The sequence below is a fragment of the Lampetra fluviatilis genome, chromosome 47 (genome assembly GCF_964198595.1).
Source record: "Lampetra fluviatilis chromosome 47, kcLamFluv1.1, whole genome shotgun sequence".
Classification (NCBI taxonomy): Eukaryota; Metazoa; Chordata; class Hyperoartia; order Petromyzontiformes; family Petromyzontidae; genus Lampetra; species Lampetra fluviatilis.
In genome coordinates this window covers 1532832-1548998 of record NC_136321.1, presented here as the reverse complement: position 1 = coordinate 1548998, position 16167 = coordinate 1532832, and the positions used below count along the sequence as shown (strand labels likewise).

Below are 16167 nucleotides of genomic sequence, written 5' to 3'. Positions count from 1 at the left end.
CACAGCGTGCGTGCCTGAACCATGTGTAGTGAGCATAAGTAGCGCAGGAGACGTCGACGGAGGCAACACGTATTTATTAACAAGAGCTACGATACAGCACGTAGCGAACGCTCACACTTGAAGGGGTAACGGCCCCTTCACCCGATTCTACTAGAGGATGTGTTCCTCAGATAACGTTCCTCGTTAGCTCCTACTATGCCCCTCTATCTCAGATCATCCTAAAGGAGGCTAACTGACCTGGCCCAGCTTCGGCTCAGGTCCGACCCTCAGCCACACGAGCTTGGCCCTCACAGGGACCCAGACCTCGCTGCTCTGAGGTCGCCCCTGGCTTGCCCTGCTCGGCTCTTATAAGAACTGCGAGACAGGCGAGTAGTCTCAGGGCTAGCTAGCTGGTCTTCAGTCTTCACTGGCTCTTCACAATCTCTTCTAGCTCAAACGACTGCCTCAAGTTCTCTCTCACCACCTCATATACCCAACACCCCCCCCTCCCGAGGGGCGGGGCTGTGTGGGATCCCAGCCACAGCCTCCACACAGCCCCCCAGGGTGGTGACCGTTTGCGGACGTTGATGTAGACACCCCCAACGTAACAGCTCGCCACACCCCATTACGTAATACCTCTACACATGTATGTGTATGTGTGTCTGAACCATATGTGCGTATGTGCCTGAACCACGTGTGTGAGGTAGTGATAGGGGCTGGGGTAGTGACAGGGGCTGGTGTAGTGATAGGGGCTGGGTGGGTGTTGGGGCCCGGGTGTAGCAGTAGCAGGATGATGGTGATGGTGGTGATGGTGGTGATGGTGATGATGGTGATGATGCTGGGCTAGGCGAGGAGAGGCGACGGAGGAGTTGGAGCTGCCCGTTGGTGATCGTCGTCTTATTGATCCCACCTCTCTGCACGCGCAGAGCAAGTCAGACACGGCACGGCGACGCCTGCTATACAGGTCGTGGATTTGACCCCGACCCTGGCTGTATATTGGGACTTTGCGTTCTTTCTCTCTCCCCGTGGTCGCGTGGATTTTCCCCTGGGTCCTCGAGTTTTTTCCCTTCCACGTTATGAATCAACCTCAAGCGTTTAGAGTATTTGGCTGCCACACATTTACACGTGATGATGATGAAGATCATGATCCACTTCGTTGAGGTACCGTTTGTGATAGCCAGGTGACTTCTGAAATAGAGCTACGTCGCTGCTCATGTGGCCTTACACCTGGTAAGATAAAAAACAGTTTTTGTTTCATAGTTTATTGTAAAGTTCTTACTGGTACCATACCTGTCAGCAGGCCCTTGACGGAGTTGAGCAGCACGGCATGGGAACTGTGCTGAAGATTTCCCTCCTACAGAGAGGAGACAATCACAGGAACATCATCGTGGCTACGTACGGTGCGAAAGAAGTTCCACAGACGTACATCATCAGTGTCGTAAATTCCACGGCAAAAAAAACCCAGCAAAAAACAGTCTGAGAGCACACTAAGATAACAACACAGTCCCTCGATAAAACTTCACATTAAAACATTGAATAATTATCGATGCATGGGTAAGGATTAAAGTTACAAATTACATTTGCAAATGCAGTTGTATCCAGCGCTCATCTTCCGCTTCAGGATATGTTACGATGCCGATGTGGGTGGGAAATAGCTACCCACGTATTTCTATTTTACAAGGTACGGCCCACTGAGCTGCGATACAGCGCTTTTTGAGAGACGACCTGGCCACAAATGATAGCTCAACGAAGTGGCTTTTCATCATCACTTGGACATTCATATCAGCCAAATCCTCTAAACGCGCAATGATTCTAAACGTGGAAGGAAAGATCGAGGACTCGCAGCCAAATGCACGCGACCACGGAGAGAGATACAGGGAGAGAGACACAAACTCTAAACACACGGCAGGCGTCGGGCTGCGATCGATCCCACGACGTCCTGCATACCAGGAGAACATCTCTCGCCACCACGGCGCACGAACCAGTCGCCGAGATGCGGACTAAGCGGCCGGGGGCAGCTGGGAGATTGGGACCCAATCGAATGAAGATAACTGATCAATTTGAAAGAATAAGAGCAGGTTGAGTCCCCCTTTCTGGAAATAAAAGAGCCGTTAAGATAGACAAAATGTATCATTAATTCTGTCTCAGATTCATCGTATCCTGTAAGAGCGCGCGAGAAGATTGCGGTGGTGGTGGTGGGGTCAGCGTCATCACCAGGTCGAGCGAGACGAGTGTGAGGGGCGCTGCGGAGGGCAGCAGCGCGAGGAGGGAGCCACGGACGGACGCCGACACGGAGACGACGCCGCCGCGCGCCGCCGACACGGAGAGGCGCGGCGCAGCCGTGGCGTGCAGTAGCACGGCGAGAGGCACCGCGGGGAGCGCGCGGGACACGGGCCCCGCCACCCCGTGGAGCATCTAGTAGGGCAACATGCAAAGATCCACCCCCCCCCCCCGTGTAGTCTGAACAGGCTGTGGGGGCAAGCGCTGTTCGCGAGCAGCGCCGGTGAAGGGCGGCACTGTGGCACACGAGGGGGTGGGTGGCCAGCACCACGCCCGGCCGCCTTTGTCTCCCCAGCGGCGATGTTTACACACCTCAACCGGTACTTATTTGAGGCTGAGTCGACCTAGGGGAGGCCCGAAACCGGTTCAGATAATCGTCACTGGTGTTGGCCGTGAGCGGGAATCGAACTCGGGTCACCGGGTTCATAGCGCAGTGCGCTAACCGCTACACTATCGCTCCCCACACACACAGGCATGCACACACACACTCGCACGCACACACACACACACGCACGCACACACGCGCACGCACACACACGCGCACGCACGCACACACACATGCGCACGCACACACGCACACACGCGCACGCACACACGCGCACACACACACACAATCACACACACACACGCAACACACGTACGCACACACGCACGCAAAACAAAGACGAACTCCTCTTTTTCCACTGCACAATCGCGCTGCACCGTGCCATGGCGCAGGAGGTGCCCCGCTCTGTTTCCACTGCCGAAGCCGAGCCGTGCCGCTGAGGGCACGGCACGACGATGACCATCGTAGTCTATTTAAACGAGTCGAGGATAAGAATGGAGCCGCAGCCAAAGAGTGGAACGCTGCTGGTGGGGGGGGGGCGTCCACTGGGGAGATGGAGTGATGGATCAGTTGTGCACCGCGATGGCGAAATGTTAACTGCCTCGCCTGGTAGACAGGAGATCGTGGGTTCGATCCCGAGCTCTCTTTCTCTGCCTGTGGTAGCGAGGATTTGTCTCCGGTCCCTCCGGTTGTCCCCCTCCACATTTAGAATCAACGTCACCACGCGTTCAGAGTCTGTGGCTGCTGCTATCAATGTCCACGTGATGATGATGAGTCGCTGCTTCGTTGGGTCTATCATTTGTGATCAGTTCACATGTGAACAAAAGCTACACAGAAGCTCAGTGGGGCCTTATCTGGCAAAATAAAAAACACTTTAGCTCAGGGTGGATCGCCTCGTCTTGGGATCGATCGAGACGGCGACCCCTGGGGGAGGCCTTCATCCAGCAGCAGCTTGATCACGGGTGGTGCTAATTGTATTGGCATTGGTTGTTACGGCTTTTAAAGAAGCACCAATGTTCCGAATCATGATACCACTCACGAAGTGTGGGGCATGTCGGCCTCCCGTGGGTTTCTGCTTTACAAGTCGAGGAAGCAGCGGGGAGGTGGATCGAGCTCCTGGCGTGAGTGGCGGTGGCTGATGGGTTCACCCGGTCGTCATCGCACGGTGACCCACCCTGCCGACGTTGTGGAGACAGACAGAGAGAGAGAGAGAGGAAGACCCCTTTACCTCCGGCAAGTAATACGCCAGGCTCTGAGCAGTCAGCGGGAACGAGCCGTTGTCTCGCGTCTGCGAACGGGGAAAAACGTTGAGCTTTAAAACAAACGAAAACTCACAAACAAACTCCAGCGTATTCCAAACGTCGCCGTTCATCAGGTGCACAGTGGTACGTGACACCACCGTGTCGGAGCAAGAGCGGACCCTGTGGGAGACAGTGGCCCGCGGAAGTTGACTTCGCAGAGCCGCTTCTGAGACATCCCTCCAAACTGCCTCTGCTGCACGGCAGGGCGGTGAAGCTCACGTGCCATTGGCAACCGACTTGGTGGGAAACTGCCAACACGTGCCACGTCACAGATCTGGCAAAGACCTCGCGCTGATTCGCGGTTCACGGCCAACGTCAGTGGCGAGTGATGCCCGAACCGGTCTTGGTTCAGGACGAGGTTACGGAGGTTGCTTAAACAAACCAGCATGAACCGGCGTGGTGAGATACGGTGGTGGTGTGCGAGTCTGCAGGTCTCCGTGTGAGTCTGTGGGTCTCTGTGTGATTCTACGGGTCTCTCTGTGAGTCTGTGGGTCTCTCTCTGTGTGAGTCTGTGGGTCTCTGTGAGAGTCTGTGGGTCCCTCTCTGTGTGAGTCTGTGGGTCTCTGTGTGAGTCTGTGGGTCTTTGTGTGAGTCTGTGGGTCCCTGTGAGAGTCTGTGGGTCTCTGTGATAGTCTGTGGGTCTCTGTGTGAGTCTGTGGATCTCTCTCTGTGTGAGTCTGTGGGTCTCTCTCCGTGTGAGTCTGTGGGTCTCTCTCTCTCTGTGAGTCTGTGGGTCTCACTCCGTGTGAGTCTGTGGGTCTCTCCATGTGTGAGTCTGTGGATCTCTCTCTGTGTGAGTCTGTGGATCTCTGTGTGAGTCTGTGGGTCTCTGTGTGAGTCTGTGGGTCTCACTCTGTGTGAGTCTGTGGGTCTCTCTCCGTGTGAGTCTGTGGGTCTCTCTCTCTGTGAGTCTGTGGGTCTCACTCCGTGTGAGTCTGTGGGTCTCTCCATGTGTGAGTCTGTGGATCTCTCTCTGTGTGAGTCTGTGGATCTCTGTGTGAGTCTGTGGGTCTCACTCTGTGTGAGTCTGTGGGTCTCACTCCGTGTGAGTCTGTGGGTCTCTCCATGTGTGAATCTGTGGGTCTCTCTCCGTGTGAGTCTGCGGGTCTCACCGCAGACTCCGTGACGTTGTAGCTCAGGACGCCGGCGCGGAACAGCGAGGCGGCCAGCGAGTTGACGAGCGACTCGGAGAGCGCCACGGTGAGCATCGCGCCCGGCACCGCCGGCACCGGGACCCGGCGAGCGTCACCCGGCACGCCGCTCGCGTCGCCCTGAGCGACGCAATGCAGAAGGGCCATTGCCCGAAACGTCGCCCGTTATCGTGTTATTGACGAACGCGGAGTCGGTTGTTGTTGTTGGTGTAATGGAATATCGGTTGCGTGTCGCCCCCTGCAGATTTCGACGGAAAAGTGCACGCGGAGCAACATGACCGCAAGGACAAATGTTCCCCGTGTAGCCTTCAGCAGGTTGTTGGGGCAAGTGCTGTTTGCGAGTAGCACCTGTGAAGGCCGGCACTGTACGCATGGGGGTGGTGGGCGGCCAGCACCACGCCCGGCCGCCTTTGTCTCCCCAGTGGCGGTGTTTACTACAACACCGCACCAGTTACTCATTTGAGGCTGAGTCGACCTAGGGGAGGCCCAGGACCGGTTCTGATAATCGTCACTGGTGTTGGCCGTGAGCGGGAATCGAACTCGCGTCACCGCATTCGTAGCGCAACGCGCTAACCACGCACAATCATACACACACACACAGTCATACACACACACAGCCATACACACACACACAGTCACACACACACAGTCATACACACACACAGTCACACACACACACAGTCATACACACACACAGTCATACACACACACAGCCATACACACACAGTCATACACACACACACACACAGTCATACACACAACAACAACAACAACAACAACCGCCATTCGCCACTAAGTGGCGGTGACGTCACCACGACGCTTGTGCCAGGCCATGTGCACCCTGAGGCCACGTGAAGTGTCGAACGCCCGCTGGCAGGAGGTCACGGGGCAGACCCAGGTGCCACGGGTCGACTGACCGAGATGACCGAGATGACTGGCTGATGCACCACCTGTGCCCCCTACTGTGCCAACTTGCTGTGCTTTAGCCACCCGGCGCTCCGCTCGTTGTTGTGAGCGTCGCTCCTCCGCCCTCCGTTGTTGTTGGAGGGCGACTGCCTCCAACTGCCCAGTAGCGTCCTTCACGAGCCTCCTCCACTGAGGCCGATCTTGACACCGCTGGTACCAGTCATCGGCAAGTCCACTCAGCTCCACGTCCTCCTGTACCACATCACTCCATCTCTTCTGTAGCCCGTGCCGCGCCCGTTTAGCCCCCTCGATCCGGCCGAACAAAAACTGTTTAGGCATGCGGTGGCTGGGCATGCGGGCTACATGACCCAGCCAACGCAGCCTTGCCTGCCGGAGGAGCTCACTGATGGGACTTTGCCCAGATCTTTCAAGGACTTGTGAGCTCCTCACACAATCCAGCCTGGTTAAACCCAGGATGGATCGTAGGCAGGCCAGCCTAAATGTTTCCAACCGGCGAAGATGCTCCACTAGGGGGGTCCACGTTTCGCAAGCGTAGAGAAGGGAGGGAATGACCGTGGCCGAGAAGACCTGAAGCTTCGTGCGGAGCGACAGACCAGGTAGCTTCCACACAGCGTTACGCAACTGATGAAAAGATATTGCCGCTCGACTGATTCGGAGTGAGACCTCTGCTGATAAACTGGAGCCGGTCATAAGCACACTGCCCAGGTATGGGAAACTCTCCACTCTCTCCACAACTGCCCCATCACCGATTGAGAGTTGTGGGGGTGGAGTGCCCGATGGTACAAAATACCCAGGCAGGTGCTTAGTTTTGGTGGGGCTGATGGTAAGGCCCCACCTCTTAGTGGCACGCTCCAGTCTCAGCAGCAGCGTCTCCAACTCCTCTTCTGAATGAGCAGCTATTACCAAATCATCGGCATACATAACGTGGTTGACCAATAGGGAGCCATCCCTTGATCGCACCCGGGCGTCGATCAGCCTCCCATTATATCTGTACCAAACGGTAATTCCCCCGGTACAGCTATTGAAGGCTTCACGAACTACGCAGTCGAAATAGATGTTAAATAATGTGGGAGCCAGAGGACATCCCTGTCGCACCCCAAGGTGTACAGGGAAAGGCTCCGACTCCCGGCCACGTAGTTTTACCCGGGCCCGCTCACCATCATGAAGGTCCTTAATGATCGTAAGCAGAGGGTCAGGGACTCCGAAAGCACGAAGAACAACCCAGAGCCCAGTCCTACTGATGGTATCATAGGCCTTGACCAGGTCAATAAAGCAGAGATGTAGGTCTTTTTGGAATTCCCTACACCTCTGCTGTAGCAGACGGACAGAAAATATGGCATCTGTGCAGGACCGCCCTTTCCTGAAACCGCATTGGGGCTCCGCAAGCCTCTCCTCAGCGTGCCTAGCAAGGCGATGTTGAATAATCCTTGCCAGGACCTTACCCGGCACACTGAGGAGTGAGATGCCCCTGTAGTTGTTACAGTCGGTACGGTCCCCCTTCTTAAAGAGGGGGACCACCAGGGCATCCTTCCAGTCCTGCGGAACCCGTCCAGTGGTCCAGACTGTTGTTATGATGTCATATAGGGCAGTCTGTGCACAAACGCCACCCTCCCTCAGCATTTCGCTTGGGAGATCATCTCTGCCCGGTGCCTTCCCTGGTCTCAGACTCCGGATCGCCCTCAGTACTTCCTCAACAGCTGGTACCTCAGCCAGCCACTCACAGGGGGTGACCTCTTCCAATATTTGAGGCACCGCAGCCTCAGCAGGGTTATCCCCACTTTGTGCCATGATGTTTTCCTGGCTGAGAGATTTTCCCTCCCCCAGGACCTCACAGAAATGCTCAGCAAATCTGCAAACCTGTTCCTGGGGGTCGGAGATTGGATCACCGTTTTTTCCTCTAATGATGGTAATAGGTGTGGCGCTGCAGGTTACTTTTTTGATGGAGTTAAATAGTGATTTGTGATCGCGGGCCACTGAGGCAGACTCCATCTCCTCAGCAACTCGCGACCACCACCCATCCTTACAGCGCCTTACGGCTCTCCGAACCTCCGAGCGAAGGCTGCGGTAAACCTCCTCATTCTCTGACGTGGGATGCTGTAGGCGATGAGAGTGGGCCTGTCGCTTTTTCTCAATTAACCTGAACACCTCCTCCGTCAGCCAGGGTTTCTGGGGAGGTCTGGACCGCGTACCCAAAGCAGCCATTGCAGCTGCATGAGTCACAGTCTTAAACCTCGCCCATTTACCCTCGACATCAGGTGGAGTGGGGGACGATGCCAACCCCAGCTGCAAGCAATGATGAAATTCTCGCTTGCAACTTTCATCAGCTAGCTGAGACCAGGCCACTTTTGGTTGGAATGGGGTCCTGGGTGTACACACAGTCACACACACACAGTCACACACACACACACAAAGTCATACACACCCACAGGCTGTCCTTCAATTCACTGCTAAGGCTCTCATTCAGCAGTAGACAGAAGAACGGCATTATTCATTTCATTTTACAAGTTAACTGTGGTCCGTTGTTTTTCACGAATGATACAACACAAAACTCGAGCTGTCAACGGACCTTCAGATAGAGGTGGACTCCGTTGGCTTGGATGTCGGGGTCGCGCAACAGTGACAAGTCCAGCGAGAGACTCGAACCCAGGACAGGCACGGTGACTGTAACGGGAATCATCCATCAGCAACATTAACCATGAAATCATCATCATCATCAGCAGCATCATTAGCCGTGTCATCGTCATCACCATCTCAATTATCAATCATCACCATTTCATTTACAGAACATTCCCCCCTAATTTCCAATCTTTTTAGCCGCTAATGCGGATGACGTGTATCACGCTTTTTATTTTTCACGCATCGATTACTGCAATGCCTTCAATGTGGAGCTTCCAGTCCAGTACACGACTCCAGTCCGGTATCGATTCCGGTCCGCTACTCTGTTGACTCCAGTCCAGTACACGACTCCAGTCCGTTACTTTGTCGACTCCAGTGCGGCATCGATTCCGGTCCGCTACTCTGTTCACTCTGGTCGCGAACTTTTGTTTGACTCCGGCCCCTTGCGCTTGTCAACTCCGGGTTCCGGTACAAACACCCCGGACTTAAACACGGTTCCGCTACGGGGCCGAACCAAACAAAGAATCGATTTTTCCCGACATGCAACCGGAGAGCCCGAGCCCCGGCGACGATGACGATGGGAAGGGGTCGTGCCCCGAGCGGCGTGCGAATTGGCCACTTCTGCCGCCGGGCCCAGACCATCCGTGTCGAGCTTCACCTTCCAGCGTGCTTATCGCAGTGTTCACGTCGTTGTCAACGAACGCCTTGAGGTGCGGGCAGATCTGCACACAACACGCACCGCAGAGTCACATTCGTCGCCTAACACACGCGGTCTTTCGCGGCCGATGTTACGATTCATAGCCATTCATTCGTTTGGCTGAGTCGGGTGGTGGAGGGGTCCTACGACGCAAATTTGGGCCAGACCATTAAGTAGCCTCGCCCGAATATCAACAGTCAACGGCTGACTCGTGGATATCGTCGCCCCTGCTCGGAGCCCAATACCCGTTTCCGGGCCAGGTTGCCGAGTCGCCGAGTCGCCGAGTGCCACGCAGGGCCAGCAGCCACCGGGGGTGCCCTTTCTAACACGCCGAGATGGGACGTGAAAGCGCGCCGGTGGACAGGGGGGGCGTCGTATCAAACACACCAACTCCACTCAACCTCGGCAGAGGCCATTGAACAAAGGCGGCGGTCACCGCCATCGCGCGGCGCTTTCAGGCGCGCTTCTGCGGCCGTCTGGAACGCTCTTCCTTCCAATGTTAGGAAGCCACTGGAGTTGTGCACTTTTAAATCATCCCCATGGACAACTCATTTCTTTACAACTGCTTTTTTTAGTGTTAGTGTTGTTGTTGGAGGGAGGGAGCTCTTTTCATTTGACCAGGTCAGGCCCACTGAGCTGTGTAGCTCTTCTTTCAGAAGCGACCTGGCCACCACAGATGATAGCTCAACGAAGTGGCTTGTGGGAATTTATAGCAGCCAAATACTCTAAACACACGTTGATCCTAAATGTGGAGGGAAACACTGGAGGACCTGGAGAAAAATCTACGCAACCACAGGGAAAGAGACCCCGCAAACTCCAAATATACAGCAGGCGTCAGGGTCGGGATCAAACCCACGACCTCCTATATACCGGGCGAAAGTAGTTAACATCTCCTAGCCACCGTGGCGCCCGAGAAATGATCGGGCCTAGATGTCGGAGATAATGAGAGGGTGGTGATGATGATGAGAAGTTGGTGATGATGAGAGGTTGGTGGTGGTGATGATGATGCGAGTGTGGTGGTGATGATGATGAGAGGGGTTGGAAGAGAGGGGGAAGACAGGAGGAAGGAGCGAGCAGGAGTGAGCCGCACGGAGGGAGAGCGCAGTCTGTTCTCCCAGGGCGCGGGGGATAGGAAGGTGGCCACAGACAATTCACGTGATTTAAAAAAGGCTTGGGCTGATTTAGACAGATACATATTATTATTATCATCATCAAGCAAGAAACTAAATGAGCAGGCGATGCACGTACAAGGTGCGCAAGCGTGCGTGTGTCGGGGCACGCTGGTCTCGCAAGGTTACCTCTCCCTCCATCCTGCTGTTGATGAACATCTCGATGAAGTTGTTGAAGAGGTTGTAGAGCCAGCTGTAAAGTGATCGCACGGAGAGAGGACGGAAACGCACGATGGCAGCCGGTCACCCCCCTCCACCACCACCACCACCACAGGCGGTCGCGTGCGTGTTACAGAGCTTCGCGGTTCTAACCTGGCCGGCCGCCCCGGTCAACACTAGCAGCGTGAACAAATTAAACAACCAATCAAACAACCAATTAAACAACGAATTAAACAACCAATTAAACAGCCAATTAAACAACGAATTAAACAACCAATTAAACAGCCAATTAAACATCAAATTAAACAACCAATTAAACAACCAATTAAACAGCCAATTAAACAACCAATTAAACAGCCAATTAAACAACTAATTAAACAGCCAATTAAACAACGAATTAAATATCAAATTAAACCGCGCGCTATCTGTTTCAACGGTGGATGTCTACGCTTCCGTGACATATTACACCACGAGCCTAAAGGGAGGGAATGGGAGTTGGAGCTCACGTTGTGAAGTCTACAATGAAGGGAGTGGGGGGCGAGGAGGGTCAGCAGGCTGGGAACGGGCGGGAGGGGGGGGGCAGGAAACCCATCAGCTGTGAAGCAGCGTGGAGCTGGATCCACGATTGGGGGAAGTCGGCGCATAAGCCCATCGAACGCATGTCCACGATGTGACTTGTGGGGTTCAAGTTCAAGTTCATTTATTAGGTATAGCCCTGTGAGCCATTCCGCTCTTGAATCGGGTGCAACCGCAACAAACAAAAAACAAAAACATGAACAAGAATACATCTTAAAGTGACTATGTGCAAACAGAAAATCCAAGAAAAGACAGCAAAATATTGCAGAAAAATCACCGTACACCAACACTGTGCAAAAATCCCAGTGGGATGCAAGTCAAACAACAATAACCACAAGACAACTTAGTTTAAGGCCATCAGTCTAACTCTGTACTACAACAAACAAACATGGCCAAACCAAAAAACTTTTCGAAAATCACCAAAATAAAGCCATAAAAGCAATGAAACTGTGGTCATAGGAACTGTGACCGAACTTTCACAATAAACTACGTAAACAACATGTACTACCAAACTCTGCAGCCATAGCTGGCTGCATGAGTCACTCCACAACAGTAGGAGCATCAGTTGGAGTATCAACAGTTTTCAATGCACCTATAAGATCAACACACTAACCTCCCCTCTACCCTCCTCTATCGCGCCTTTCTCCCCTTCCCTCGTCGCTTGCTCTTCCGGCTCAGTGCAGTTTGTTTTCATAACGCAAATTGATTATTTTTATCATGGGGGAGGCGAATTTTGATATAACGCGAGTAGCATTAAGCGGTCGCACAGCCGCCTTGGAGTGGCGTCGTCACGCGAGGCACTGGGATGCTGATGGATGCTTCTAGATGCTGCCCACGCGCCTCAGTCGTTGTTCAGCCTGCGTACGCACCTCACGTGGTATCGCGGACGGTGCTTTAGTCCATATTATTTATTATTTATTATAACGCGATTTAGTGTTCTTCAGGAACGCAACTGCGACCGCGTGATAGGAGAACAGGCTGTATGTACATTAGCTACCTTCCTCCTCCCCACGGTGGTGAGATGTTCACTATCTCGCCAGGTATACGGGAGGTCGTGGGTTCGATCCCAACCCTGACGCCTGCTGCTGTATATTTGGAGTGTGCGTGTCTCTCTCTCTCCCCGTGGTCGCGTGGAATTTTCTCCGGGTCCTCCGATTTTTCCCTCCACATTTAGAATCTACGTCAAGCGTTTAGTGTATTCGGCTACTGCTGTAAATTTCCACTTGATAAGCCGCTTCGTTGAGCTATAATTTTTGATAGCCAGGTCAAAGCCAGGTCAAAGAGATATTTAGCTCAGTGGGCCTAAGCTGGTAAAATAAAAATAAAAGGTTCCTTGCTTTTCGTTTAACCAGCCCCCCCCCCCCCCCAGTAGCAAAGGCTCTCGCGACGCTGCTCTAAGTAAGCCAGCCGTCTGGGTCCAAATTTTTGTTCCAAGTTTTTTTTAACCCAATTGATTAAACTTTTGTTGTGCGACATCGCCCCACGACTGTGAAGCCACCGCAGGCTAGACAGCCTTGTGTTGCACACTCGAAATGAAGGACGTGGGCAGGTGCTCCAAATCGAGGGCAAGCACATTAATTTATTGTAGTTAATATTAATCTCGTGAAGAACCGCACCGTCACTCTGTAAAATGCAACAGCGCGTGTTACACGCAGCAATTCTTCCGAGACGCCATTAACCATGTGGCTGGTTTACACGTCCGGTTATTCATTAACCCTCTCTCTTAAACCCAATTCTGCCAGCCACCTACAGGCCCGACTCATCACATGCTGCTGTACACACATGCTTTGATGCACTGCACAGCACATCAGGACCTTCACAGAACCACACTTTACTCCCTTGCTGCACAAGGACATACTTAAAAGAGTGATCCATTCCTAATGTGCCACACTTGCGCTATGAGAACGATAACTTTTACACCGAATGTACTTACATCATTATCACGATTATTGTTGTGTTTATCCCCCAATTGTGCCGTTAAACACGCACGCACGCTACTGCCGCTCCTCATACATCTGCTGCTGTGTTGACACCTGGACTGCTTAGTGCAGTGGACTGCTTAATACAGTCCAGGTGGCAATGGAGCCACGTAGACGTTACCCCACAGTAGGGCTGAACGATTAATCGATTTCAAATTGAAATCGCAAAGCCTGCGACTTTTTGCGATTTGAAAAGTCTTATATTTGTTTCATTTTTTATTATTATCATGTGGTAATGCTCCATCACATGTTTTAAATCTATTACACAGTCAATATTGAACTGAAGCTTGACTTAAAAAAAATGTCAGAAAAATCGCAATTATAAATTATCCACAAATAGTTCAGCCCTCTCCGACACACAGCCCCAAACCACGAGGCCACGTTATTAAAAACGAAACACTTTTTTTTATCTACCACGTAAGGCCCACCGAGCTGCTTTATAGCTCTTGTTCAGAAGCGACCTGGCCACAAAAGACGGCTCAACGAAGTGGCCTCATCCCCTGGTAATGTATAGTAGCAGCCAAATACTCTGAACGCGTGACGTGGATTCTAAATGTGGAGGGAAAGAGCGGAGGACGCAGAAACAAATCCACGCGACCACAGCGAGAGAGACACAGAAATAAAACCTTCAAATACACAACAACCGTCAGGGTCGAGATGGAACTCACGACATCCTGCATACACGGCGAGGGAGATAACATCTCACCACGGGGAGAGAGACACGCACACTCCAAATATACAGCAGACATCAGGGTCGGGATGGAACCCACGACCTCCTGCATACCCGGCGAGGCAGATAACATCTCTAGCCACCACGGGAGAGAAGTAGGCCAAATACCCCCATGGGCGTAGCGGTGGAGGGGGGGGGGGGCAGCCTCACCTGCCGTTGCCGAAGAAGCGGATGTCCGTGTCGTCCAGGTGGACGCTGCAGGAGACGCTGCGCAGGGACGGCCTCCCGTCCACACCGCGGGACACGGACACGGATGTGGACAGCTCCATGCCCGACACGGTCAGCTCGAACGAGCCGCGGTCGGAGCTGCGGACAGCCGGCGCGGCGCAACGTCAACAGGGCAGCAACAACCAAGCAAAGGGGGCGCCGCGTGGCTAGGAGATGTCGACTGCCTCGCCTGGAATGCAGGAGGTCGTGGGTTCGATCCCTACCCTGATGTCTGCTGCTGTATAGTTGGAGTGTGAGTGTCTCTCTCTCTCTCTTTCCCCGTGGTGCGATGTTGACTGTCTCGCCTGGTATGCAGGAGGTCGTGGGTTCGATCCCGACCCTGACGACGCCTGTTGTATTTTTGGAACACGACGTTTATATTTACGCGATCTAACCCCCCCCCCCCCTCTATTATGGATAATATTGGTCGTGAAAGCCTACGTGTTAAACTGTATATTTGGAGTTTTCGTGTCTCTCTCTCTCTCCCCGTGGTCGCGTGGATTTTTCTCCGGGTCCTCTGGTTTTTCCTTCACTTTTAGAACCAACGTCACGCGTTTTTGAGTGTTTGGCTGCCGCTATAAATGTCCACGTGATGATGATGACGCGCCACTTCGTTGAGCTGCCATTTGTGATGACCAGCTACGTAGCAGCTCAGTGGGGCCTCACCTGGTAAAATGAATAAAAACATGTTCATTGTCAAGCTCTAACTCATACGATACCTGTCAGCAGGCCCTTGAGGGAGTTGAGCGGCATGGCGTGCGAACTGCGTTTCTTTTTAAGCAGGAGACGAAGTCCCCTCTGCCTCCCCACATCTGTCCTTCCACTTAAAATTGTAATCACCGGGCAGTCGTCGTCGTTGAACGAGATTACGTTCCTGAGACCCGTTCGGCCTTCGATTTGTTCGCATCTCGAAACTCAATATTTAATTGCACGTACGGTCAGTCGTAAATAACGTGTTACGGTTCAACAAAACGGGAAGCATTCATGAACTCTTCAGCAAGCAAAGTATTGTACATTTGCATGTGATACCGTAATAAACACTGTGTAGTAAATAAAACATAAAGTAAAGTAACGTGAAAATAAACTAATTAGATTCATTTTCACTTACCTTGAGTCAGCACGCTGGCAATTCTAGTGTAATAAAGGACTCGATCCTGGGTCTGTCTTCGTTGTCCTTTATTCGGGTTCTTACACTTTTCCCACACGCCCTCGCTCAGAGCTCTCCCCTTGGCAGCTCCATAGCTGCTCTCGCTCCCGTAGCCTCCACACCTCTGCAGCTCCGCTGCAGATCCCCTGTGCAGTCCTCCGGCTGCCCTCACTGCAGCTCCACCGCTGCCCTCACTGCAGCTCCACCGCTGCCCGTCGTTCCTCCGCGCTTGGTCACCGCTGGCCGACGGTGCCAAGTCTTACTCCCCCGTGTGTGTGGCGATCTCGCCACTCCTCGACCTCCGCCCTGCGTGGCCTCACTCTAACTGTCTCCCACACTCTCCCGTCTCTTCCGGTATCTCTCCCTTAAGACCTCACCCCTCTCTCCCACGTGACCTAACTCCTCCCCCCCATGACGTCATATCCGCGAAGCCGTTTACGCCCGCATTACACCACCCTCCCCCGTAGAGAAAATCCAGCCGACCTCGGCAGAACAATAACGAGACAAGTAATGCGAGCGAACACAACCATCACACATTCAAGGACAACGAAGCATACAATAAATATAACAACAACAACAACAAAACACAACAGTAAAATTTAACGAAATGTAAGGGACTTTGAGCGCGTTCGGGTCGCCGGTCCGTCCCGGACGGGCGGCGGCCCTCCTGCAGACCGGGAACGTGACGGGGTTTTAGGAGCGACAGGATGAAGTCCTCCTGCCACTATTGGAGGCCCATCAACGTCCCGGTCCCGTGTCCCTGAAGGCCCAGCGTCGGGGGTGCGTCGCGATCGTGTCTGCGACGGGGTCGGAAGGGCGGCGGGGCTCGGAGTCCCCGCAGCCGTGGTAGGCACCCCCCGAGCAGAGTCTCCTGTCTCCAGCAATGTCACGGCCGGCTTGTCTGTCCTGGAGAATCCTTCCGTG

General features: G+C 53.4%; 1 protein-coding gene across 8 annotated transcripts in view; it reads right to left on the bottom strand.

Annotated features, from left to right (window-relative positions):
- The window catches only part of LOC144947861 (bactericidal permeability-increasing protein-like), a 110116-nt gene that overhangs the window by 3965 nt on the left and 89984 nt on the right, over positions 1-16167 (bottom strand). For 7 of the 8 annotated variants that reach the window (XM_078877225.1, XM_078877220.1, XM_078877223.1 and 4 more), the window contains 8 exons: positions 14040-14195; positions 10575-10638; positions 9238-9301; positions 8530-8624; positions 4998-5156; positions 3813-3872; positions 2194-2394; positions 1270-1333 (listed from right to left, as the gene is read on the bottom strand). In XM_078877225.1, the coding sequence (XP_078733351.1) occupies positions 1270-1333; positions 2194-2394; positions 3813-3872; positions 4998-5156; positions 8530-8624; positions 9238-9301; positions 10575-10638; positions 14040-14195 (863 nt within the window). The remainder of the gene's footprint in view (positions 1-1269; positions 1334-2193; positions 2395-3812; positions 3873-4997; positions 5157-8529; positions 8625-9237; positions 9302-10574; positions 10639-14039; positions 14196-16167) is intronic. The other variant, XM_078877228.1, reaches the window with a different exon arrangement.